The sequence below is a fragment of the Balaenoptera acutorostrata genome, chromosome 4 (genome assembly GCF_949987535.1).
Source record: "Balaenoptera acutorostrata chromosome 4, mBalAcu1.1, whole genome shotgun sequence".
Taxonomy (NCBI): Eukaryota; Metazoa; Chordata; class Mammalia; order Artiodactyla; family Balaenopteridae; genus Balaenoptera; species Balaenoptera acutorostrata.
Genome location: NC_080067.1, coordinates 27,010,502 through 27,034,994, shown reverse-complemented (window position 1 = coordinate 27,034,994; position 24,493 = coordinate 27,010,502). Strand labels below are relative to the sequence as shown.

At 50.0% G+C, this 24,493-nt stretch overlaps 1 protein-coding gene across 1 annotated transcript in view; it reads right to left on the bottom strand.

Moving 5' to 3' along the window:
• Positions 1-1,312: 1,312 nt before the first annotated feature.
• The window catches only part of SPSB4 (splA/ryanodine receptor domain and SOCS box containing 4), an 86,131-nt gene continuing 62,950 nt past the window's right edge, over positions 1,313-24,493 (bottom strand). Inside the window, exon 3 of the mRNA XM_057544860.1 lies at positions 1,313-2,770. Within this exon, the coding sequence (XP_057400843.1) occupies positions 2,643-2,770 (128 nt within the window). The 3' untranslated portion in view covers positions 1,313-2,642. The remainder of the gene's footprint in view (positions 2,771-24,493) is intronic.

Sequence of the window (24,493 nt, the reverse complement as noted above, 5' to 3'; positions counted from 1 at the left end):
GCCTTCGCTGAGTCCACGTGTCTGGCCCCAGGGCTGTGTGGGAAGAATGGGCACCGGTCCTACTGCCCCAAGGCTCACAGCCTACTGAGCAGATGAGGCCACAGGGCAGAGAGGGGCTCCATTCCAAGTGTTTGGGTGAGGGTCCTGGGTGCCAGGGGAGGTGTCATCAGCCCAGGAGGCGTGGAGCTGGCTCTCAGAGCGGGCAGAGTTTGGTGGGTGGTGAAGGAGGGCTTCCTGGAGGAGGGTGGAGTGAGGACCGGGAGGGCACTGCTGGGGGGAGGCAATTGCATAAGCAAGGCGGATGCAGCCAAGCTGGAAAGCTGGTGCTGAAACTGGGACGCTATGAGTTGGGAGAGGAAGGGTCCTCATCCACTGGCCACCTGTAGGGTTCAGCCCCTACACTGTGTAGAGGAGGAGGTGACTTATCCAAGGTCACAGCATATAAAAAGCTGGGACTCAAACCCAGGCCTCCTGACCCTGAAGCCTGAGCCCGCGCCTATGCAGGAAGCTGCCCTTCCACAGTCCAAACCTGCCTGAGGCTGAGCCCAGGTCAGAGGTCAGAGTGGTGGAGGACACAGCCCCTGGGGGCAGGTGCGGCATGTCTGGTTCCTTTGGTCTGTTCTCACCAAGGTTGTCTTCCCTTAAAAAGCGGGTGTGAAGAGTGCTTCTTCCTCCAGGAAGCCCTCCCTTCAGGCCCTATCTTCCCCAACCCCTTCGTGAGCTCCCTATCACTTTATTAGGCTGTGCCGTAAACGTCCCCGCTGGAGATGGGATAGATCTGCTTGAGCGCTGGGTCCTCAGAGGTTGACACAGTGTGTGTCGGTGGCCTGTACTACTGAGTGGATACTGCACTAGTCCTGACCTAGACCCCAGCCTGAACTGGCTCCTCACCTCACACACTCACCCTTCAGCAACTTGCACTGCTCCTTGGTGACACCATGCACTTCCAAAGTCGCATCCAGCCCCACCTCTGGGTCACTTTGCTGGCCCTTAGGGTTTACCCTGCTTGACCCTCTGCCCCCTAAAAAGCCACCCTGTGGACATCACGGCCCTGGCATCAATAATTTGGCCTGTTTTTCCACCATGGAAGCTAGCATTATACGGCCCCAGGCCCCAGGCCCATTGTCTCCGCCGGGGCAGGCCTCTGTAAAATGACTAGAGTCTGGGATTACATGGGGACAACCAGACAGAAGAGACGGGGAGTGCCTGGAGAGAGATGCACAGTCCTGCCTTCTGAAGGTCTGGCAGCCAGGTTGATAGAAGACTCCCTCCCGGTCCCTTCCCAAAGAGCACTGAATAAACTGAAGGACTGAATGCCAAACTTTATTAGAAACGCTCTTCATTCATCGAATTCACATTGAAGTGGCAGGGGGCAGTGCCGTCTGGGGCTCTGGTGTCCCGCTGCTGTGACAATTTCCAGTTAAAAATCAGTCTGGGCAGAGAGTGTTGGAAACGCGAGAGATGCCTGGTGGTGGCAGCGGAGGCAGCAGCATTTTTCCCGGAGGGACGACAGGCTGGGGCGGGCGGAGAAGATGCCTCACATCCACCCTTCCAGTTACAAAGCTGCCCCCATGTCCCCAAGCTGATAAATAAGCAGCACATCACACACACACACACACACACACACACACACATGTGAAACAGAAACAAACTCGTACAAGTCTCCTCAAGTGAAAAAATAATTCGCTCAAATAAAGCTTTGTGGCGGCCAGGCTGCATCCTGAATGGACGGCTGCCTGGAGACCCTCAGCCCCCCCAGGAAGGCTCCCCAGCCCGAGGACATCACCCCCGTGGGTGTCACAAGGCCCCCAATTCCCCCATTAGCACCTTTGGACTAAGTACTGCCCACACCACACTCTTTTAAAATGCGACGCTACTTAAAACAATAATAAAGGATACGCTCATTCCCTGGGGTGAATTTGTCAGACTCAGCTTCCCTGAATAGAGGTGCCCTGGGCATCCAGAGACTGGGGGTCCGGGTGGGGAAGGACGGCGAGAGAGAGGGGAAGTAAACAACGTTCAGAGAGGTAAGCTGGGAGGTGTCTCAACACGGTTTTGTCCACTTGCCAATTCCGCAGCTGGGCATCCCTAGGTAACGGTCTCTCAAAGGGGTGCAAAGTCCTAAAGTGTCATGACAATCCTGCTGCCCTGGGAAGGGTGGGGAACCAGAGGGGCACGGGCATCAAGCTGCTTTCACCATGCATTATTCAGAGGCAATGTTCTCCCGGAGCTGGCCAGTTTTCCCCTGGCCCTGTCTGCAGCGGGGCACACAACAGAAAGTCTCCTGCCCAAATGTTTTATTCATTCTCTTGGATAAGGAAACAGGCTCTCGGATCAATACCGGTGGCCGCTTGGCTGCTGTGTCCCGCTCAGCGGGCAGGATCTCCACCCAGCGCAGGCTTCGGGCTCTTCCCGGCTTCCAAGGAGGTGTCTGACTTGGGAGGGCTGCTTCCAAGGCAGCAAATACTGTTGGCAACAGACATTTCATTTTCAAAGTGGGAAGATGTCCTGGCCTTTCAAAGAAGTGAATGTCCTGGGAAACCAGGGTGAGGAGGGAGACTCCTTCCTGATGTACAGCAGTGTGACCGTGAAGCGACAGGCCTGGGGCTGTGGGTGCCCTCCGCTGCCCCTCTGTCCCCGGCTCACTGGTACTGCAGATAGTTTTTGAGAGACTGAGGCAGCGGCAGGGAGCCGATGTCCTGTAGGCGCTGGCGGCCCAGGGCCAGGCGGATGCACCTCCGGCACAGGTCCATCAACGGCAGGGGCTCGGCTACAACGAGAGGGAAGAGAGTTAGAGTCTCACCAGAGCCATCCCTACACCTCTCACCCCTGCCCACCCCCTGCCCGCCTGCTCCTGAGCTACCCTTCAGGGCCCCGGGTTCCTCAGAGATGCCTTCTCTGGTTATAGTAGTTGAAGGCTTAGAGCAGGTGTCTTTCAAATTGTGGGATGCAACCAACCTGACTAAGGACACATGGAATCAATTCATTAGGTGGTGACCAGCGATTTAGAAAAAAAAAAAAAAGAAAAGAAAAGAAAGAAGAAACAGAGAGCAATGCCCACAGCAAGGGGTGAATACTGCTCCACGAAAGCTCTGTCTCTGATGTAAGTGTTCAGTGTGTCTCAATGTAAAAATTACTTTTCACTGCAGGTCGTGATAAAATGAGAGACGCTGACCTAGGGTGGATCTGCAGGGGGCTTCCTTTTAGAAACAAGTGAGGTGGCGGGGGCTGTTTGAAATGCCCTTGAACCCTCAAACTTCTCCTCTAGCCTCTTTTGATGGTGAGTGGACATTCTTCAAATGTCCAGTTCTAGAAAAAATTCATGAATTAGAATTCATAAGCCATGGAACCTCTGGACATAGGACTGAGGTTTAGTTAGGTTTATTGCAGACATACTTATGAAGCTCTTATTCTCTTCCGGGCCCTCTAATTGGACTCCGGGGATACAGAGATAATTAAGCCAAGGCCAATGGCAGCCCTGGGTGTGAAGGAAGGCTCGAGGTCTGGGAGTTTAGATATGTGAATAATTGTAGTAGAGTGTAACATATGCAATAATTCTTAAATGCACAAGGACAGAAACTGAGAAGTTCCTATATGGAAGCGTTGTTTGAAAGCTTCCAAGAGAGGATACTGGAAAGGGGTTTTGAAGGGTGAATAGGAGTTTTATGTGATGTGAGGTTGGGGAGGGTATTCTAGGCAGAGAGAACAGGTAAAAGCATGGAGGCATAAGACAGGACAGGCTGGGAGGTCTGGAGGGAGAGGAATGGTGCTGATCAGCTGGATCTGGAATGAAGAGGGTGGTGGTCACATGTTGTTTCATGCGGCTTCTGCAGCCCTAGTTTCCCCAAACCCACAGGAACATGCTAGAGGCCTGATGCTGCATCTTAGCACTTGTTTTTTTGTCAACAGAACAAGTGATGTTTTAAAAGCATTCTGTAACGTGCTAAGATACAATAAAACTGTAAGTGGTAAACACTAACACAAGAGTTGTGAGAGGAATAATATCACAAGGGAATGGAAGGAATGGGAAGGTTGTTGAGAGTGCGTTTTATAGGAATTTTTGTTTACTGGAGCTGCAGAGTTAATGAGGAGAGCCATTAAAATCAAACCCAGACTTGGCTGGTGCGTTGGAAGCCACACACAAGAGCGTACCCAGCCCTCCTTCACATGGGGCGAGGCTGCATATCCTTGCGGAGTGTTGGTGGTTTTAAACACTCCCACCTCCGTATCCTCTTTTGATCCTCATACAAACCCTTGAAGTTAGCTAGGGAGGCCTGGGCATCCCCTCTTTCCCAGGCCTAGAAAGCAGATTACTCACCCCGAGTCTTGCGGTCACATGGTCACCATGCCTAGGCCAACACCTGACACCCCCCTCTAGGTGTCCCCATCTCTCCCCTAGCAATGCCCCTGCACCCAGCTCTCCTCTCACTGTCTCCCACCTGGTTCTCATCCAAGCTTGGCACAGTCCCCCAAATTATGCCTCTGTGAACCCCTTTCCCTGCCTCCCCACCCGAATCTTCCCATCCTTGACATCTTGACCTGCCCACTGCAAGTTCCCATGATTTCCTTTTAGTTCCTATAGCACTAATGCTTGCTGCCTGTGCCACTGGATGCTGGGGAGAAAAAAACCTTAAAAGCCTTATTTAATGATCAATTGCTACTTATTTACCAGGCAACATGAGAGATGAAATATAATTGTAGCTACTGTTTATTGAAAACATATTATGTGGCCAGGTGCTGTGCTAAGCTCTTTATCTGTACCAACTCACGTGAATGTATGTATCAAACTCATATCACAGTTACCTCTTAGGGGTGGATGGACTTAGAGTCTGTCATACAGACTGAAGTAAGTCAGAAATAGAAAAACAAGTACTGTATGCTAATGCATATATATGGAATCTAAAAAAACGGTACTGATGAACCTAGTGGCAGGGCAGGAATAAAGATGCAGACGTAGAGAACGGACTGGAGGACACGGTGCGGGGGGGCAGGGGAAGCTGGGACGAAGTGAGAGAGTAACGTTGACATATATACACTACCAAACGTAAAACAGATACCTAGTGGGAAGCTGCTGCATAGCACAGGGAGATCAGCTCGATGCCTAGTGACGACCTAGAGGGGTGGGATAGGGAGGGTGGGAGGGAGATGCAAGAGGGAGGGGATATGGGGATATATGTATATGTATGGCTGATTCACTTTGTTGTATAGCAGAAACTAACACAACATTGTAAAGCAATTATACTCCAATAAAGACGTAAAAAAATAAAAAATAAAAAGGTAATACAGTAAAAAAAAAAAAAATTACCTCTTAGGGTAGGAACTATTATTATTATCCCCATTTTAAGGAGGAATAAACAGAAACACAGAGTGGGTAAGTCACTTGCCCAAGGACACACAGCTGGTAAATGGCAAAGCTGGGAATTGGACCCAGGCAGCCGGAAACTGGAAACTGTCTTATTTTTAGCCACATTTATTGAGCATCTGTTCTGTCTCTTTGCTACGTTAGGTTTACAGTTAAGTCCCCTACATATGAACAAGTTCCGTTCCGAGAGTGCGTTCGTAAGTCCAATTTGATCGTAAGTCCAACAAAGTTAGCCTAGGTACCCAACTAGCACAACTAGCACAATATGGTACTGTACTGTAATAGGTTTATAATACCTTTCACACAAATAATACATAAAAAAGAAAAAATAAATAAGCAAACATTTTTCATCTTACAGTACAGTACCTTGAAAAGTACAGTAGTACAGTACAACAGCTGGCATACAGGGGCTGGCATCGAGTGAACAGGCAAGAAGAGTTACTGACTGGAGGAGGGAGAGGAGGTGGGAGATGGTAGAGATGAAGGGTCGTCAGCAATAGGAGACGGAGGGCAAGCTGCAGTTTCACTCACGTCTGACGTTGATGGCACAGGTTCTGGTTCCTTGCTGGATTCAATTCTATCTACCCTCTTGAAAAAATGGTCCAGTGATGTCTGGGTAGTAGCTCTTTTTTTCTCGTCATAGATGACACAGCAGCACTGGATTGCATTCTGCACAGCTGCTGCAACCTCTGTGTAGCTTTTTACATCCGGGTCTGTGCCTCAGAGACGAACAGTGCCTCCTCAAATAAAGAAAATCCCCTTGCCATTTCCTGCATCGTGAATCTCTTCAGTTCTTCAGTTACTTTTTCTTCCTCTTGTCTCTCTTAGTCCTTTCTCTGGGACGAAGAGAATTCAAGAAATTCCCGGGCAGCTACCATATCTGCACTCGCTGCCTTGCCACTTACTTTTACCTTGTGAAGGTTGTCTCTAGCCTTGAACCGATGAAACCAGCCATGGCTGGCATTAAAAGATGCACCCTCTGATTCTTTGCCGTGTTTCTTCTTCAAGTCTTCATAAAAGCTTTTAGCTTTCTCTTGAATCAGCATAAAGCTGAGCAGGACTCAACGCTGACGCTGATGCTGCAACCACACGCTGAGAAGTTTCTCATTTCCTCCATCACTTTTCCACACTTCTTCAATATCACTGTCGACATCATCAGCACAGCGGACTTCACATGCTCCATTATCTTGCACTTGTTCTTTAGAATCGTGCCGATGGTTGAACCATTCATGTTATAAGAACGAGCAATGTCTAACCATCTTTTTGCCTCACTCCACTCTCCCTATTATTTTCACTTTTGTTTCCATCATTATCGCTTGGCACTCCTTAGCAGTACCAGCTACAACACCGCCACTTTTACGCTTGCTTCCGGACATCCTGGGCTTGAAATAAAGATACTGTACTACTGTACTCTAGACAGTACTGTACACAAAAGCACAACCACTTGTAGAGGATGCACGCACGTGACAATGTACGCCAGACACGTGGACTAACTTATGTGACTGGACGTGCGAATGAATGTTCGCATCTTTGAAAGTTCGCAACTTGAAGGTTCGTATGTAGGGGACTTACTGTATCTCATTTAGAGATGACTGTGTGTAGGGGACTTACTGTATCTCATTTAGAGATGCCTACTTCAGAGAAAAGGAAACAGGCTCAGAGGTGAAGGGGCTTGTCCAGAATCACACTGCCCAAAAGCCTACAGGTGGAGCTTCATGGTGCCTCCCTTAAACACCATGCAATAATGGAAGATCGCTTTAAGGTATGAAGTGAAGGAGAGGGTCACCTGTCTCCCAGGCTCACGCAGTTCCCAGGCTCTTACTCTGGCTCCGACCGCTTTCCAGTTCACCAGTGCCCACCTCTCCTGCCGTGAGGTCTGCACCCACCTAAATGGGCCGCCCTGCCACCGAGATGCCTGTTCTGCTCTCATGCCCACCCATTTCAGCGTGGACCCGGTCAGCCTCTGTCCCTTTCTTCACGGCCTTCAGACCCCTCTCCTCTGGCATATCCCAGGGATCCTCAGAAATCTGGAGTCCCTGATTTCCAGCTCCAGCTCTGCCAACTGCAAGTTTGTGCCTTTGTGAAGGGTACTCTGAGCGCTTGTTTCTTCATTTGTAAAATGGACCAACAATCCCCAGCCTGGGCCTGTCACAGGGGGATGGCCCAGAAACCATCCGTTAAATGAACGAATTGACTTGCTTCTTTGGGGCGTGTCTTCTACAGTTGTTTCAAGCTATTGAAATAAATTGTTCTTACCTGACAAGGTTGCTGTCTGAGTTCCCACTCTCCTGTAAACCCCTTGAGAACAGGGCAGGTCTTAATTGACAGGAGGCTTGTGGTGAGAGTTAAACCGAGTTAGAGAGTAGAAAGCACTTGGCACAGTGACCAGCACATAGTAGGTGTCCGACATTCAGCACTTCTAGCTATCTCGTCCCCATCCAGGCATTTGTTTGGTCACCCTTTGTGAGGATGAGCTTGGGCAGGGCTGTTAATGAGGTGGGGTCTGCTAGGAGGCCAACAGTTCTTTCTCTAAATGTCGGGAGATGGGCTCACATTCTGCATCGGGAAAATTTTGAGCTGTTAATGTTTGAGAATCATTGCCAGGGCTTAAGAACTTTTGTAATCACTTTAAAGTTCTAGGCACATACTACGTCCTCAATGTCCAAAATGCTAAGCCTGGTCAGCAAACTCAATTCCCTGTGTGTTCCCTGCCCAGGTAGGTGTTGAAGAGAAGGAAAGAGCTCTGTTTCCATTCATTCCTCTGCAGTCACTGAAATCACTCCAGAGCCCAAACTCCAAAGGAAGCGAGGGAGGGGGGAGGGGCTGGAGTGCAGAGCACACCTTTAGCTCTAAATGTGAAATATAAACCATCTTTCCCGGGGCTTCCCTGGTGGCACAGTGGTTAAGAATCCGCCTGCCAATGCAGGGGACACGGGTATGATCCCTGGTCCGGGAAGATCCCACATGCTGCAGGGCAACTAAGCCCATGTGCCACAACTACTGAGCCTGCGCTCTAGAGCCTGCAGACACAACTACTAAGCCCACGTGCCACAACTACTGAAGCCCGTGCGCCTAGAGCCAGTGCAACAAGAGAAGCCGCCGCCATGAGAAGCCCGCGCACCGCAACGAAGACCCAACGCAGCCAAAAATAAACAAATTAATCAATTAATTAAAAAAAAAGATCTTGCAATTGTTTAAAAAAAAAAAATCTCTCCTAATTTCTGAGGGAACTTTAACTGACGACTTCACAGTAACCTCAAAGCACACAGAGAAAGTAACTTCCAGAGCTCCAAGGATGTCCCGTGTGGCCTGGGCCATCCCCCAACTCCTCTTTCTAACTCCCTTTGGCTTTAGAACTGCCAAGTGTCAAGGTTTAGAAATGATCACCCAGGTGGCAAGAGAAACACAGCATCTTTCAGCCTGGAAGCCATTCTTAGAAATATTTTCTGACAAAGATAAACTTAAAAAGGAATCATTTTTGCAAAAGTGAATATCCAAATAACCAATAAATATATGAAAAAGTGCTCAACTTTAAGAACCATCAGAAAAATGCAAATTAACAGCATAATGTGACTCTGCTATATGCCAACAAGGATGGCTAAAATGAAAATAAGACAGTAGCAAGTGCTGGTGAGGATGTGGGGCAACTGGAACTCTCATATGGCTTCGGGTGGGCGTGTAAACTGTCACAACCATTTTGGAAAACTGGGAGCATCTACTAAGACTGAACCTAGGGCCCACAGTCTCCCCCTGCTGTACACATGCTCACCAAAATGCACATACACGGATGCTTAGAGAAGTGCCAAACTAGAAACAAGAATTCTACTCTCCACCATCAGTGGAATGCACACACAAACTGTGTCTCTTCTTATAGTAGAATACTAATCAGCCGTGAGAATGAAGGAACCACAATTACATGCAAAAATAACATGGATGAATCACTCAAACATAATTTTGAGTGAAAGAAGTACATTTTGTGTAACCTCATCTGTATAGAGTTCAATAGCAGGATGATGAAGTTAGGGTAGTGGTGACATTAGTGGGGAGCAGTGATTGGGGGGTGGGTATTGTTCTGCTCCTTGATTTGAGGTCTGGCAATACCAGTGTGGTCAGTTTGTAAAAATCATCAGGCTTAATCACCTGAGACTTGTACACTTTCAGCATATATGTTATACTTCAAAAACAAGTTTACATTAAAAAAAAATCAGTCACTGACTGAGTTAGGAGTGCCCTGGTTCCCTGGTGGGTAGGTGTGGATATGACACAAGCCAGGCACCTTCCCACCTGTCCCAACAGGCAAAGTGGGGGGAAGGGACTAGTTTGGAATCCCAGCTTCTGCTCCCAGGGAATTCCCTGGAGGTCCAGTGGTTAAGACTCCATGCTTCCACTGCAGGGGGCCCGGGTTTGATCCCTGGTTGGGGAACTAAGATCCTGCATGCCACGTGGCAAGGCCAAAAGAAAAAAGAATGCAGTAAACATTTATTAAAAGAAAACTATCCAGCTTCTGCTCCCACCACCAGTGGGCCAGACAGCTGGCTCACCTTCACAGAGCCACATTTTTCTCATCTGTAAAATGGGGGCAGCAACACCTCCATTCATGCCTTGTGACAATGGTATGACACAACATGCTCCTTGTTCCAAAGGCGTTCTCTCTACAGTATATCTGATTCCAGGCCATCAGCCCAAGAGGTACCTTTAAAAAATAGAACTAATTTACTTATCGTGGTCCTAAAAATGCCCCGGTACATCATCCTAATTGACAACAATGCTCTGCTCTTGATGAAGACTTACTGGAGCCAGGGCTGGATGTCTTGTTCTGTGCTAAAAATATCGCAAGGCAATCATTTCCAAAGTTCTCCAGGGAGCTGTATTTTCCATAATTCTCCACCACTCACCCCCTACATGACCCTCAGTAAGCCACAGAACTGCCCAGGGACTCTGTTTTGCTGTCAATAAAATGGGGGTGTTAGCTCATCTGGTTTTGATGGTCTATGTCTATGATGAAACAGTGGAGAGCTAGGCACTTTGTGCCTTAAACTTCTTCTCTGGGCCCCTTTAAGTCTCCTCTGCTGATGGTGAGGAGATGCCAAGACGTGAGCCATCACCCTACCCCCATTCCTGCATTTATATTTTGAAAAAGAAAGAAGATCAACATTTTTAAGGTCAAGAGGTGAAATTCTTTCGGAACAGTTTAGACAATGGTCAGCAGATGGGGGAAGCTTTCAGTGACAGCCCTGAAATCTGAACTTAAGTAGACACGGTTTTCGGGGGAAAAAAAGGAGAAGACACGCATGTGGGCAAGCACACACACTCTACGTATCAGACACTGTGCTAATCACTTTCTGCAGACCATGGTTTTGGTGTCCAAAGACTCAGAGGATTGTCTGCATGCCTCTGGGCCTCCCCTCCTGCTATTCCTTCAGCTAGAACACCCTCCCCTGTACTGCCTGCCAGAAACCTGTCTCCCCTTTCAGGACGCAAACCAAGTGTCACCTGCTCCCCAATGACATGGCTCTCCCACCTTCTGGGTCTGCACCTGTCAAGTGTCAACCCACTTAGCTAACTACACAAATGGACAAATGTGTCATTACCTGCTCACTTCTAAAATACGCCATACCTCTACCAATTGGCCCTATCATGGCCAACAGAGACCTCAGCTCATATCTAGAAAGCCCCTGGAATCTGGAGGTTTCTCTTAGCAAGCGTCACTGTTTCCCCAACAAAAAGGGTATGACTACAGCCGGGACAAAAGCAGCATCTTCAGATGAACTTGGTGCCAGCAAGCATCACGGGCACAGACACTTCCACCGGAGGACGTGCCCGAGGGGCTGGCCTGTCCACCAGCTCCCCGACACAGTACTAGACAGCAAAATATTCTCACCTAAAGACTCTGCGGTGCTCCCAGGCAAAGGGGAGCTACATGGCTGTGGAGTGAACAGCAGCTGCATTTTTAGATGTGTTCAGTGGCTCTAAAAGAAGAGCCTCTACCCACCCAGCCTGAAAGTTACTTAAGGAGTTATTCCAGCAAAATGAAAAAGGAATCCAAGAAACAGGATGGCACAAGCTTCCAGGAAAGGGGTGGGGGGAGTAAGTGGAACACAGAAGCAAAGGGAAGTAGAATGAGTGATACGAAGGTCCATTAGATTGTGATGCTTGGAAGAGCCTCCTTCCAGGGGCCGTCGTGTCTCTAAAGTGCCACACCCACAAAGCTCCGTGCCTCCTGACCTCTGACCCCAGCCCTTGGCTTCCCCACCCTCAGAGCTCCCATTGTGCCCTCTGGAAATGCCACTCCACACAGAAAACTGCAACCCAACTTCTTTTCCGAGAGCTCCCTCCACCTCCCGCCCTAACTGAACCCAGCTTCCTCTCCCAGGACACCACTGCCCTTCAGCCTTGCCCAGGCGCTGTTGGTGTCTCAGGGCCAGGAGGTGGGCAGGACCCCTCGCTCCTCTGCCACATACAAAGCTCTGCAGCCTCCGTCTGCTAGAAGAAGTCCCAGCTCCTCTGTGGCTCACACCGCTTGGCCGGGTCCTCTTCTGGTCCCTGTCAGGGCTCTGGCCTGGCTTCCCCGGTCCCTTCTCAACCCATACCTGCCACCTCCCCGATGACAGAATCCTCCACAGGCACGACCCTCCTGGGTCTGGACTGCCTCCTCCTCAGGGCCACCCTCCCCCACCTGGCTACACACATCCTGGGCCACACCACGGACTGCAGCATCGCTCCTAAATGCCCCTTCCAGGACCCCAGGGATGCTGAATCAGCCACCCCCACTGTGACCATTACTTCCCGCTCCCTTTTGCTCAGCCCATCAGCATTGCCTTTCTGCACCTCCCTCCTCACCAAGCTGACCAGTTCGCTATTCTCAGGGACAAAGCGTACGGGGGCAAGGCAGGCAGGATGGGGTGGGGGTTGGGGGGGCGGTGAGTAGCTGTGGGGTCACCAGGTTGGGGGCTGGACAATGAACTGGGGACAAGAAGCCTCTGGCATTCAGGTCGTCTGTGTTCAGTGCCACTTCAGAGCTCCTTCTCCCCGAGCCGGCCTCACAGCTGCCTGGGAAGTGGCTGAGCAGCTGGCAGTCCTGGGCTCTGGCCGGCCTCGGCCACCGTCTGGCAGAGTGGCCTCTCCAACCTCCTTGGGGCCTCAGCCTGTACCAGTGCGGCAAGTGGCTTGGCAAGAAAGCTGGGGGTCCTTTCTACCAGCTGACACTTGACAGAACAGAAGTCACGTTTAATCCTGGCAGTGGAAGGACTCTGACTGCACCCAATCAAATCAGGCTTCAACACACAAGAAAAAGTGAATGGCAAGGCCAGGGATGCCTGTGAAATACATGTTAGATGAGCCTTGGTAATCCAGGGCCGTGGCTCCCAAGCTGCTGGCACAAGCCAGGCAGGCTTCCTGGGGGAGGTGGTGCTGAGCCAGGTCCAGGGGGCTAGCTGGTTACAATCTGCTATTATATCAAAAGCAAGGCTGGCTGCTCAAAGGCTGTCCTCAGCTTTACCAGGTGAGGCTCATTTTAGCCACAGCATTGTCAGAAGGACGAGGGATCCGGTGACCTGAATCCCCTGTCCGAGGGCCTTCCATCCACCAGTACTCTCTACCCCGCTGGCCAAGATCTCGGCAGGGTTGGAGCTGCCTGTCCGCCCACCTTGCAGCCATGCCTGGCCCTGCTGAAGCCAGGGGGGTGTTAGCTGTTGCCCTCTCCCAGCTCTGAGGCTGAATGAATGGCTCCAGGTGGGCTCTGGGGCCTCCCCTCCTGGGGTGGTTTGTGGCCTTGGCCCCTACTGGGCCTTCTCAAACTCCAAGCAGATGCAGCCTGGAGAAACCTCTGTGTGCTTGGGTTGGGAAGGAGTGGGCAGAGGGAAGAGGGTCCCATCACCTGCCCAGCCTCTGAGAGCCTGGCTGGGGTGTAGGGAGCTGTGCTGGATAGGACCCCGAGCTCAGCCTCCACCCTAGTACAAGGCCAAGGCCAGTCTGTTTCAGCAGCAAACTTGAACCATGTAAGATGATTGGTGCATTCTGCAGATGGAAAAATCAAGGCACAAAAAACATCACTGTTTTGGTTAAAGGCTTCTGAAGAAGGGTTTGGAGGGATATCAGAGTTCTAATGTTGTTTTGTGGACTCTGGGGATGAAGTCTTGTCCAACTTGTGACACTCACCACACATGCGTGTATTCATCAGACTTCTACTTACAAACGTGCTTTGCAGGTCCTGAGTAGACAGCCAGGCACACAGAGGCTCACGGGGCTACAGACAGGACAGGGAGACGGAAATAAGCACAGAGGGGTCTGTGCTTAAGAGAAGGAATTGGAGGGGGAGCTGAGGGAGCCAGGAAGAAGGGCACCTAACCCAGCCAGGGGGTGTCCAGGACGGCTTCCTGGAGGAGACTGCAGCTAAGAGAAGTTTTAGAGGATGAATAAGAGTTATCTCCGCTGAGGGCTGAGAAGGATGTCTGTTGGCTCTGAAGGCATATCTCTAAGATGCGTTCAAAGAAATCTCTTTTGTGTAACATTGGGAAAAGTTCACAGTTTTCCCAGAAGACACATTGAGGAAACAATAATCAATTGTTGGAGAACGTCTAGTCTGTTAAAAAAAAAGTCAGTGTCCTTACCTCATTGGGAACAGAGGCTGTACCCTAGGTGTCTCAGCCAAGTGCCCGTGTGGGCGACTGGGAGCATTTGGGGGATGGACCCACACCATGTGACACCTTGTGCATCACCTGACGTAGTGGTGATGTCGTCTCCGTCCCTGCAGACTGTGGGCTCCCACAGGCAGGGACTGGCTCTTGTCCTCGCTGCCCAGCCCTGTGGCTCTGCTTTGGACATCGTGGGTGCTGGGCCAGTGGGAGGGTATCTGGGGGAGGGGAGACAGCTGCAATGAGCCTTCATCTCTACAAAGCAAACTATGGCCCAGCTCTTCTGGTGCAGGGAATGAATTTTAAAAGCAGCCCTTTCCTACTGCCCTAAGGCAGGTAAAGAACCCTCCAGCAAGGTTCCTGCAGGCGGACAGAATTAGCAACACGCTGTGCCGGCTCCGCGGGTCTGCTGGAGAGATGCTCCTGACTCAGCTGAAAAATTTCCCAGAAAATCTGACTGTTTTCGATTTGGAGCCCGCCCCAGGGAGCTGCACGATGGCTGGACACCCTGGCCCTGGCCGAGGACGGCCTCTGGTCACGTGGGGAGAGCCTCAGTGGGGGAGGGCCTGGCTGGCGTGCACCCTGCACCACGGATCATCCCAACACCCCTAGGAGTTATCTCTGCTGCTGCAGCCATGGGAACAACCTGGCGGCCCCTACAGACACTGAAAGAAGCACGTCCAACATAGGCAGACCAGGGAGGGGAGCAGGGTCCTTCAGAGACAGCTGGTACTCATCCCATCCAGGGCAAGGTTGGGGCCCTCAGGGATGGGACCCCCGTTCCTCATGGTGTGTCCCCTTCTAAAGGAGAAAAATGAGCGTGGGGATAGCAGAACTTGCCAGCTGGAGAGCAGGACTTACTTAAAGCCATGGCGATGAACACAGTGTGGTATTGGGAAAGGAAGAGGCAAACTCGAAAGTTCGAGAACTAAACTAAGCAAGGCATTATTTAGACACATCCTATAGGTGTCTAAAAAGTCTGCAAGGAACAGGAAACACAGAATTCAGAGGAGTGGTTGCCTTGAGGCAGAGGGGATGGGGGTGGGCAAGGCTAGACCACGGAGGCACAGAAGCGCTGGTTGTCAATTTTCTAGTCCTTGGGTTGGATGACGGATTCGTGGTGGCATTAAATTAGTAAGAAATAACTATAGGAATCAGCAAAGCAGAATAAAAGAGGGCTATGCACGGGACCAATGATGACAGTGTATTACGACCAAAGATTCTGTTTAATCCAATTCTGTGTATCAGTTAAAAACAAAAAAAGAGAAAGGGCAAAAGCGAATGAGAAGAGTCATGAGTTGCCCTTAACCTGGCTCAAATGACAGCTTGGCTAGAAGATGAATTACAGTTAAATTCTAGTTAATGGGTAATAACGCTCTTGTCTGTTGAGAATTTAGCATAGCTGCGGGGAAGGCGTCACTGGGAAGGAGAAGCACAGCCCTGGGGTGAGAAGCCATAGAGCCAGTTCTGGTCTCACAGGGCAGCTGCTTCCTCTGTAGCAGGGGAACAAGTCCCGCCTCACGGGGAGCAGGGGCAGGACGAGACGGGAGCAGAGGATAGGTACCCGGCATAGGCCCTGGCACATGTGGGCCATCGTCACATGACAGCTATTTTGTTTTCAGAGCAGGTAGTCCTTTAGGACAAAGTGCAAACAAGAGAGGCAGCTGGTGTGGTGAGCGGAGGACCTGACGCCCTGTGTGGGATGCCTGCATGTCGACAACCACAGATAATTCCGACCAGAGGTCTGAGCAGGCCAGGAGCCGTGGTCCAGCCCCAGCCCTGTGGGACCCTGATCCAGCCCTATCCCTCAGCCTCTTCTACTAAGGGGATGTTCCTTCCAATCTTTCATCGGAAGCAGAAGCATGAGGACACTCATGAGTGCTGGTAGATTTTCAAAGCCCATCTTGGTGTTCTGGGCTCTTTGGCTGGATTGCTGGCGATAATAATGATAATGATGTGAATAGTCACAGCAAGGACTTACCTAGCACTTCCTATGTCATGAGATGTTCTAAGCAGTTTATGTCTTACTGTACTTATACTTCACTATGACCCAGCGAGGTAGTTACTATCATGAAAGCCCATTTATAGACTGAGGAAACCAAGGCACAGAGTAACTCACCGAAAGCCACAGTTAAGTAGTGAAAAATGGGACTGGAATTCAGGCAGTGTGGTTTGGGGCGCATTCTGTTGCCAAACTCTCCTGGGAAGGCAGGGTGACAGTCACTGCAAAGGAAATGCAGCCCTACTGATTCTGTCCCTCAGTGACAGTGCCCCCATGCCCCGGACCCCAACCCAGCGCCATGTGGTAGCGCTAGATCACTGTCTGTGCACTAGAGGCCCCTGAATGGACTGGAGGTGGGCCCCTGACCCCACAAGGCCCAGCCCTGGCTGGCAGGTAAGCAATGAGGTGGCCTCGATGAAGGACCCTGCCTATGGGGATAGTTCCTAACGGGTTGTTCAATCCACCTGGTTCTGTCTGGGATTTGGCCTGAAGACATTGGAGAGGAGAAGGAAGCAGGTGCAGACCACGTGAGGGGTCTTCTCCTCTCCAGGGCCAACCACCAGAATCACCCATCCCTTCCCGAAGCAGCCCTGGGGCTGTGCTCCTTGCAACCACTAAGGCCAACTGGCACAGTGGACTCTTGTTTTCTAGCAAATTGCCAAGGTCAGGCCAACTTCCACTTGGGAAACGGCATCACTTTAGCCTCTTGCTAAACAGCACCAGCCCCAGGGATTTACTATGAAGGCCTTCTAATGGATTTATTGTGTTTATTTGACCTTTCCCAGTGTGAGCCCAGAAACAGGCCCAGAGGAGGATGGCAGAAGCTTGTTTTTCTTAAGCTAAGGAAAACTGATGAGTAAACTGAATTCTTGGATGGAGTCTGCTGAGTTTTCTCACCCTGGCTCCCCGCCTCCCTCAGTTACAAGATCCAATTAGACTCAAGAGGAACCCGTGTTTATGGGATAGCTCTGGAAGAGGAAAACTGTGTCTACTAAGAAGTGCTAAATGATGAGGTCTGCAGATAAATATTTTCAGTGTGTCAAGAGCCCTGATAAAGGATAATCGCTAGTATATTTAGCAATGACTGCTCTATTTTCACTTCTAGTTTCAAGGCAAATGATTTCTTGTTTTAAAATAACTTTTCAAAAAGTTAATGATCAGTGCATGAATGAAACCTCTTCTAGTATCACAAGTATGTTTGGGTTTTAGACCAGAGGCTGCAAACTCCAATGCCTAGGGGCCAGGCAGGTACCCTAAGTGACCAGCGCGGAGCAGATAAAAGCAGCGGGCAGGCGGAGAGTGGCGGGGTCCATGGACACCGGAGACACACGCTGGGGGTCATCACTCAGCTCTGGCCTCAGCTCCAAGCAGGAATGTGGGCCCCTGTTACCAGATTCCCTGCCCTTTCCAAAAAAGCCAAGAATCCAGATTTTTTTAATGTGACATTTCTGAGTTACTTTAATTTAGTATGGCCAAACAAAATATTGACATTTCTAGGCCCAGACACAGCCCTGGGCTGACAGTGTCATCTCTGTTCAGAGTGAAGCTTATCTACCACCTTGATGGGAAGTCGGAACCTGCCCACCCCACCCGGGGGGCAGCCCATCCCCCATGAACTGCCAGAAGGTCTGATCCAACCACAGAGGCACAAACTCCAGGGGATCCACGAGTTTGCTCCCCGTCCTTCCACAGCCATAACATCCACAACTACATGTGAAAACCAGAGCTTCACGAAAACCCATTGTCTCCCTTTGGTCTCCGCGTGGATTCTGAGAGTCCAGATTGAGCAAATGTCACTCGCCCGGTCACCAGACACACCCACTCCTTCTCCCCACCAGTTCTCCGTGAGTGTGCAGGGGTGAGAACACTGGGAGGAGACGGCACCGCAGAGATCCCCACAGGGGGATGGTAGTGGTACCACCACCACTGCGGCAAATACGGAGTTCGCCTGGGCAGGTGCTGTGCGAGCACTGCCCTTGGGCAGCTGGTCAGTCCTCAGCGCCTCTGCGCAGGCCCCGTGTGCCCTCACTTTAGAGACAAGGGGGCTCAGGCACAGAGAGGGGCTTCTGAGAAATGACACAGCCGTGGGCTCCAGAGTCTGTGTTCCTCACAAGACACCCCTCAACGCCCAGAACATTTCTGTATTTGGTGTAAGATGCATATAACATCCGTCTTCCCATAAAATCAGGTATCTTCTTATTTCTTATTTTACTCTGGACAAGGGGTGGCGGATGGTAGAGATTTACGGACAAAAACATATTAGCAGAGAAAAATGACAGACAGAATCAACTTTTTTGATCGTGGGAGTTGAGAAAATGCAGAAAAATCCCTTAGTTCTGGATGTGGCAAAACCAGTTTCCTAAAGGAACGTAGCTTGAGAATCCCCTTGACCTTGGATAACAGTAATAATAACCGACTAATACTGTATTATATACTTGCAAGTTGCTAGGAGAGTAGATCTTAAATGTTCCCACCACAAATAAGAAATGGTAATTATGTGAGATGACAGAGGTGTCGGTTGACACTACGGTGGCAATCATTTTGTGATATATAAGTGTATCAGATCAACACGTTTTGTCCCTTAAACTTACACAAGGTTATATGTCAACTGTATCTCAATAAAGCTGCAGAAATAAAAGGCTTATTTCCCAATTGAAATAACAATACTAATAGCCTAAGGCAAGTAGCAGCTGCCCTCCGCTGAGCCCTGCCCCTAGGCCAAGACTGGCCCGGCCAAAGGGGGGCTTAGATGCATCATGTCACTGGGCCAACACAGTGAGTGTAGACACAGCACCACGTCCCGTGTTATTTTGCAGTGAGGGAATCAAGCATCGAGACTGAGCTACTGGCACAATACTACATAGAGGCTGAGGGGTGGGCAGACCCGATGTGTATTCGCTATGTTTTTACCACCAGGAGTCCCATATTTCTTGAGGATCCGCTGTGTGCCAGGCTAGGTGCTGGGGAATCACAAAAGTCAGACACCCTCAATTTGAGAAGCACACAGCTTCCTGAGGGGCCTGGGAGGTGAAGGGTGTTTCCCCCCGTGCCATGCTCAGAGTGACTAAGTTCACCCCTCGGGTATTTCCTGCATGCCCATAGTTGCCCTGTTGATTGAAGTCTGGTGACAACTTCCTTGCACTGAATTTTATTTTTTAATTGAGGTGAAGTTTGCATAACATAAAAGGGACTTTTAAAATGCGTGATTCAGTGGCATTTGGCACATTCACAATGTTGGGCAACCATCACCTCTGTCAAGTTCCAAACCATTCTCATCATCCACAAAGGAAACCCTGTATCCATTCAGCAGTTCCTCCCCATTCCTTCAGCAACTGCTAACCTGCTTTCTATCTCTATGAACTGATCTATTCTGGATATTCCATATAAATGGGATCATACAATACATGACCTTTGTACCTGGCCTTCTTCACTCAGCATGTCTTCGAGGTTCGTCTGTGCTGTAGCATGTATCAGAATTTCATTTCTTTTAATGGCTAAGTAATACTCCATTGTATTGATATACCACATTTTGTTTATCCTTGCAGCCACCGATGGACATTTTGGGGTGTATTCCCCTTTTGGCTATTGTGATCAGTGCTTCTATGAATATTAGTGTATAAGTATCTGTTTGAGAACCTGTTTTCATTTCTCTCGGGTATACACCTAGGAGTGGAATTGCTGGGTCATGTCGATTCCATGTTTAAGTTTTTGAGGAACCTGCCAGACAGCTTTCCACAGCAGCTGCATCATTGTACATTCCCACCAGCAATTTGTCCATACCCTCACCATTTCTTATTTTCAAACACTTGACTTTAGTTGGATAAGATTCTTGAAGTGAGAGACAGAAGACACAGGTCTGGCCCTGCCACAAATTCATTGTGAGAGTAATAACATAATAACATATATATATTGATTAATAATAATAATGACAGTTAGCATTTCTAGTGAGTTTACTGCACCAGGCACTGTTTTAAGAACTTCTATAAATTAACTTATTTCATCCCCACAACCATCAACATCTTTCTTTACAGATGAGGAAAGTGAGTCACGGGGGGGTCATAATTGGCCAAGGTCACACAGCTAGTGATCTGGGATTCCAACCCAGGCAGTCTTAACCCAGGTCTAAGGGGCACACACGGCAACAGTTCTCAGCCTGTGTGACGAGGAAGGGCAGGTCCCTTTGCCAAAGCAGGAGAACCCCTTTGCCAGATGAAATTTTACGTACGACCCCAGTCTATTTAGCAGATAGAAGGGAAGCTGCTGGAAGGATGGGGTCCCAGTTTCCCACCTTAAGGTGGGGCCTTGGGGACTTCAGAGGAAGAGGGTTTTGGAACCCTCTTGCAAATTCCACGATTCTGAGTGAGATACTGAGAAGTGAGTGAGAAGACAAAATCTCGGACTCTTGCCCAATGGCAGGCAAGGGCACACCCTTCTGCTTTTAAATTTAATGTGTGAGAACAATACCTTAGCTTTACAAAGCATGTTGTCTTTTCCAAGGACCTGCACAAACATCTTATTTGCTGTCAGAGTGAACCATTCCAAAACACATTCAAGGATTTATGAGGTCCTAAAGAACCTCTGTTGACTAGGATACAGTACTCAGGAACGAGGGAGAGGCGCTGATTTCAATCACGTGCCAACTGGAGCAGCCCCACTGTTTTCCTGCTTTCGTTTCAGCTCTTGTGGGACCTATTTCCTGCCTCGTCCGTCCAACCTAGGGACCCAGAATCACCACCAATGTCTGTGCACTTACTATGTGCTGAGCCTGAGCTCAGAACTTCTTTTTTTTTTTTTTTATAAATTTATTTATTTTAGTATTTTATTTAATTTATTTATTGTTTCTGGCTGCGTTGGGTCTTTGTTGCTGCTTCATTGCTTTTCTCTAGTTGCAGCAAGCGGGGGCTACTCTTCGTTGCATTGCGTGGGCTTCTCATTACGGTGGCTTCTCGTCGTGGAGCATGGGCTCTAGGCACGCAGGCTTCAGTAGTTGTGGCTCGTGGGCTCAGCAGTTGTGGCTCGGGGGCGCTAGAGCGCAGGCTCAGTAGTTGTGGCACACGGGCTTAGTTGCTCCGAGGCATGTGGGATCTTCCCGGGCCAGGGCTAGAACCTGTGTCCCCTGCATTGGCAGGCGGCTTCTTAACCACTGCGCCACCAGGGAAGCCCACGTGCTCAGAACTTCTGACATATCATCTCCCTTCATCCTCACTACAACCCCTTGAGGGAGGTGAGACAGATCTGTGGTCCCTTATCCAAAACCCTGGGGCAGACTGTTTGGGAATTCAGAGTTCCAGAGTTTAGTAATTAGGTTGCATATGCCACGTGTTGCCTAACATCCCAGGGGTCTGGGGCAGCGTCTGCAATCACACACGTTGATATTTCTATAGCGAAACCTATGAATATTCACATTGAGTGAAATAAGTAAACGACTCAAAATAGCCTCACACCAGTTCAGGTTGATCTGGCTGCCAAAGGAGTTTGCCCCAAACTTAAGAATGAAGTTTTGTTTTTCAGAACATAGTCTTGTGCTAACATCTTCATTTGATGGAGAAATGAGGCTCTAAGAGGTGGAGTGGCTTGCCTAGTGAGGGTGACGCAACAGGTGGGTACTGGAGGTAGGATTCAAGCCGGAAGTCTGACTTGAGAGCCCATGTCTAAACATGGGAAAAGAGCACAGATATCTGGGAGAAACAACAGAGTGTTCGAATCCCTGCTCTGTCACTTTGGAGCTCTGGGATCTGGCTTCACCCTGGGACCCTCGGCTTCTGTGGAGGTTGTTAGGACTATTCTCAAATATTCCAGCTCTCACCCTCCGGGCACAGAATCACCTTGCCCTTTCCTACTCACCGAAGTTAGGTGCGGCCATAAGTCTTGCCTTGGCCAATGAGTGGAAGTGCTGTGTGTCACTTCCAACTGGAAGCTTTAGCAGCTAGCTGGTCAGGGCATTGCTGCCTTCCCTTTTCCATTAGTGACCATTAGGGGCTGATCCTAGTGACCCGGACCTGAAGTGAGGACACAAACCTTGCAGAATAGAGCCTCCAGGGGACTAGTGATGAGCATGCACCAAGGGCAAAGGCAAATCTTGGTTGTTTGAAGTCAGTGTGACTTGGGGCTTGTCTATTACTGCAGCAAGACCTGGCCCATCCTGACTGATACAGGCTCCTTCTCTATAAAGTAACTGGTGTGAAGACTGAATTAAGTGGCACATGTAAAGTTCCAGGAGAGTGCCCGGCCAATGACATTAGTTGATTCCCTTTCCCATGCTCAGCCTGAATTCCCCAGCTGTAAAGAAGGGTGGGGGAGGGAGAGTGGAGGAAGGCGGTAATAGTTACCTTGCTCCGTTTAAATAACTGAAACTACTGTTAACCCGTGAGGTATTCATGGAAAGGATTTTGTGGGTGTTTACCAATGTATTGAGTCATAGGTGTCCCTCATCCCACCCTAGCATTGACGGAGAGGCTGGGTGGAGGTGGAGGGAGGTTGGGGACAGAACGTCAGCCCTGAGACAAACAGCTGCCCAAGGACTTCAGGTTCCTGATGGAAGTGACAGCTGTGGACCCAATATCCCCAAAGGCGGGACTGCAAAGGGCCCGCTTGTGTCAGGAGGAGGTTAGGAGGGCCAGGCAGCCTGCTGACAGCTGCTGAGCACGGGGGAGGCACCACTTCCTCTGAGAGGGGCGCCAGATGCAGGGAGCGAGGCTGCGTGGAGGATATTCTCCGTGATGAGAATGTGCAGTTGCCAGGGGACTGGCATTAAGACCCCATTTAGCAACACCGATTAAGGAGCTATAAATAGCACCTGAGCTCTTTCACAGGCCATAAAACATACTTCCCTGCATTGCTCCGAGCCAGCAGCCTGACCTGCTTAATTGGGGCTCATAATAAAATACCTGGGATGGCACTTCTGGATGGAAGGCCCGTGTTGTCATAGGGACCAGCTGCTGGGCTAGGGATGGGGCAGAGGCTGGACACAGGGCTCTACTGCCGCTAAGGTGGGAAGGAGGAGGAGGAGAGAGAAAGGGGAGGGGAGGGCACGTGTCTGAAGGCGACTGTGGAAGTCTGGAGCCATACCACAAGAGGTGGTGCTACATCAGCTGACGGCCTGCAACGACCACCCAAAACGGCAGCCTCACCCCTCACCTTTTCCAACCGCTGGTCTGACAAATGAGGACCACCAAGGCAGGGAAGTGGGCCTGGTTGGCCCTGGGTAGATGTGAGGGCAGAAGACTAGTGTTTCGGTCCTGGCTCAGTCACTGGACAGCTGGGAGACCTGCGTGGGGGGCTCCCCACTTTCCCTGGGTCTCTGGGCTTTTCCACTGCAACACGAGGGCGGCATGAGAGGTCTCTAAACTCTAGATGCTCAGCGTGGGGCGCTACCTCGGAACTCCCACCAACATCAAGAAGAAGGAAGAAGCCCATTGTATGCTGAGTAACCTCTAAGGTCCAGGAAGTGGAGAAAGAAGGGTGTGGGACTTCCTGGTGGCTCAGTGGTTAAGAATCCACCTGCCAATGCAGGGGACACGGGTTCGAGCCCTGGTCCGGGAGGATCCCACATGCCGCAGAGCAACTAAGCCTGTGAGCCACAACTACTGAGCCTGTGCTCTAGAGCCCGCGAGCCACAACTACTGAGCCCGTGTGCCACAACTACTGAAGCCCACGCGCCTAGAGCCCGTGCTCTGCAACGAGAGAAGCCACCGCAATGAGAAGCCCACGCACCGTAATGAAGAGTAGCCCCCACTCGCCGCAGCTAGAGAAAGCCCGCGCGCAGCAACGAAGACCCAACAGAGCCAAAAATTAATTAATTAATTAATTTTAAAAAAAAGAAGAAGAAGGGTGCATGTCAGCAGGGAGGGGAATACTGCTGTTTGTGTATTTTCGAAAGGTATCTTAGAAGAAAATGGGAGAATCTGACAGCACTGGTTGCTTCTGGGGAGGGTGGCTGGAAACAGGGGTAGGCAGGGAACTTATAACTGTTATTTTAAATAAACCTTATGAATGTATTTAGTGTAAATAAAATCTAAATTTAAAAAATACGGGACTTCAGAAGGCCCAGGTTTTAACGAATGAATAAATGACTAACTAGACCAGTGGGGTCTCTTTCCATGAACTAGTCTCTTTGCTACTACTCTCTGCCTCATGTGCTCCTCAACTTGGCTGTGTGTTTTAAGCCTCTGTGCCTTTGCACATGCTGTGCCCACCCCTGAAATGCCTTTCTCAGCAGGGCCCAGGTCTGATTCTAGGGTGTATACTGGGACCTGGCACAGAGTGCCACTCAGTACAACACTCTGGGTCTCTGAGGACTCACGCACACACACAGAGCATTCATTACCGATGATCCCCTTGTGGTTTATCTGCAGAAAATCAAGTCTCTGCTCTCACACCACCTCCTCCCTTGGCCTCATCTGAATGTGCTGGGAAAGTTAATTTGTAACATTGGCCTGAGCAAAATACAATTAGGAAGGGATGCCCTGTAGCAACAAGTACTTGCAATAGAGGTGC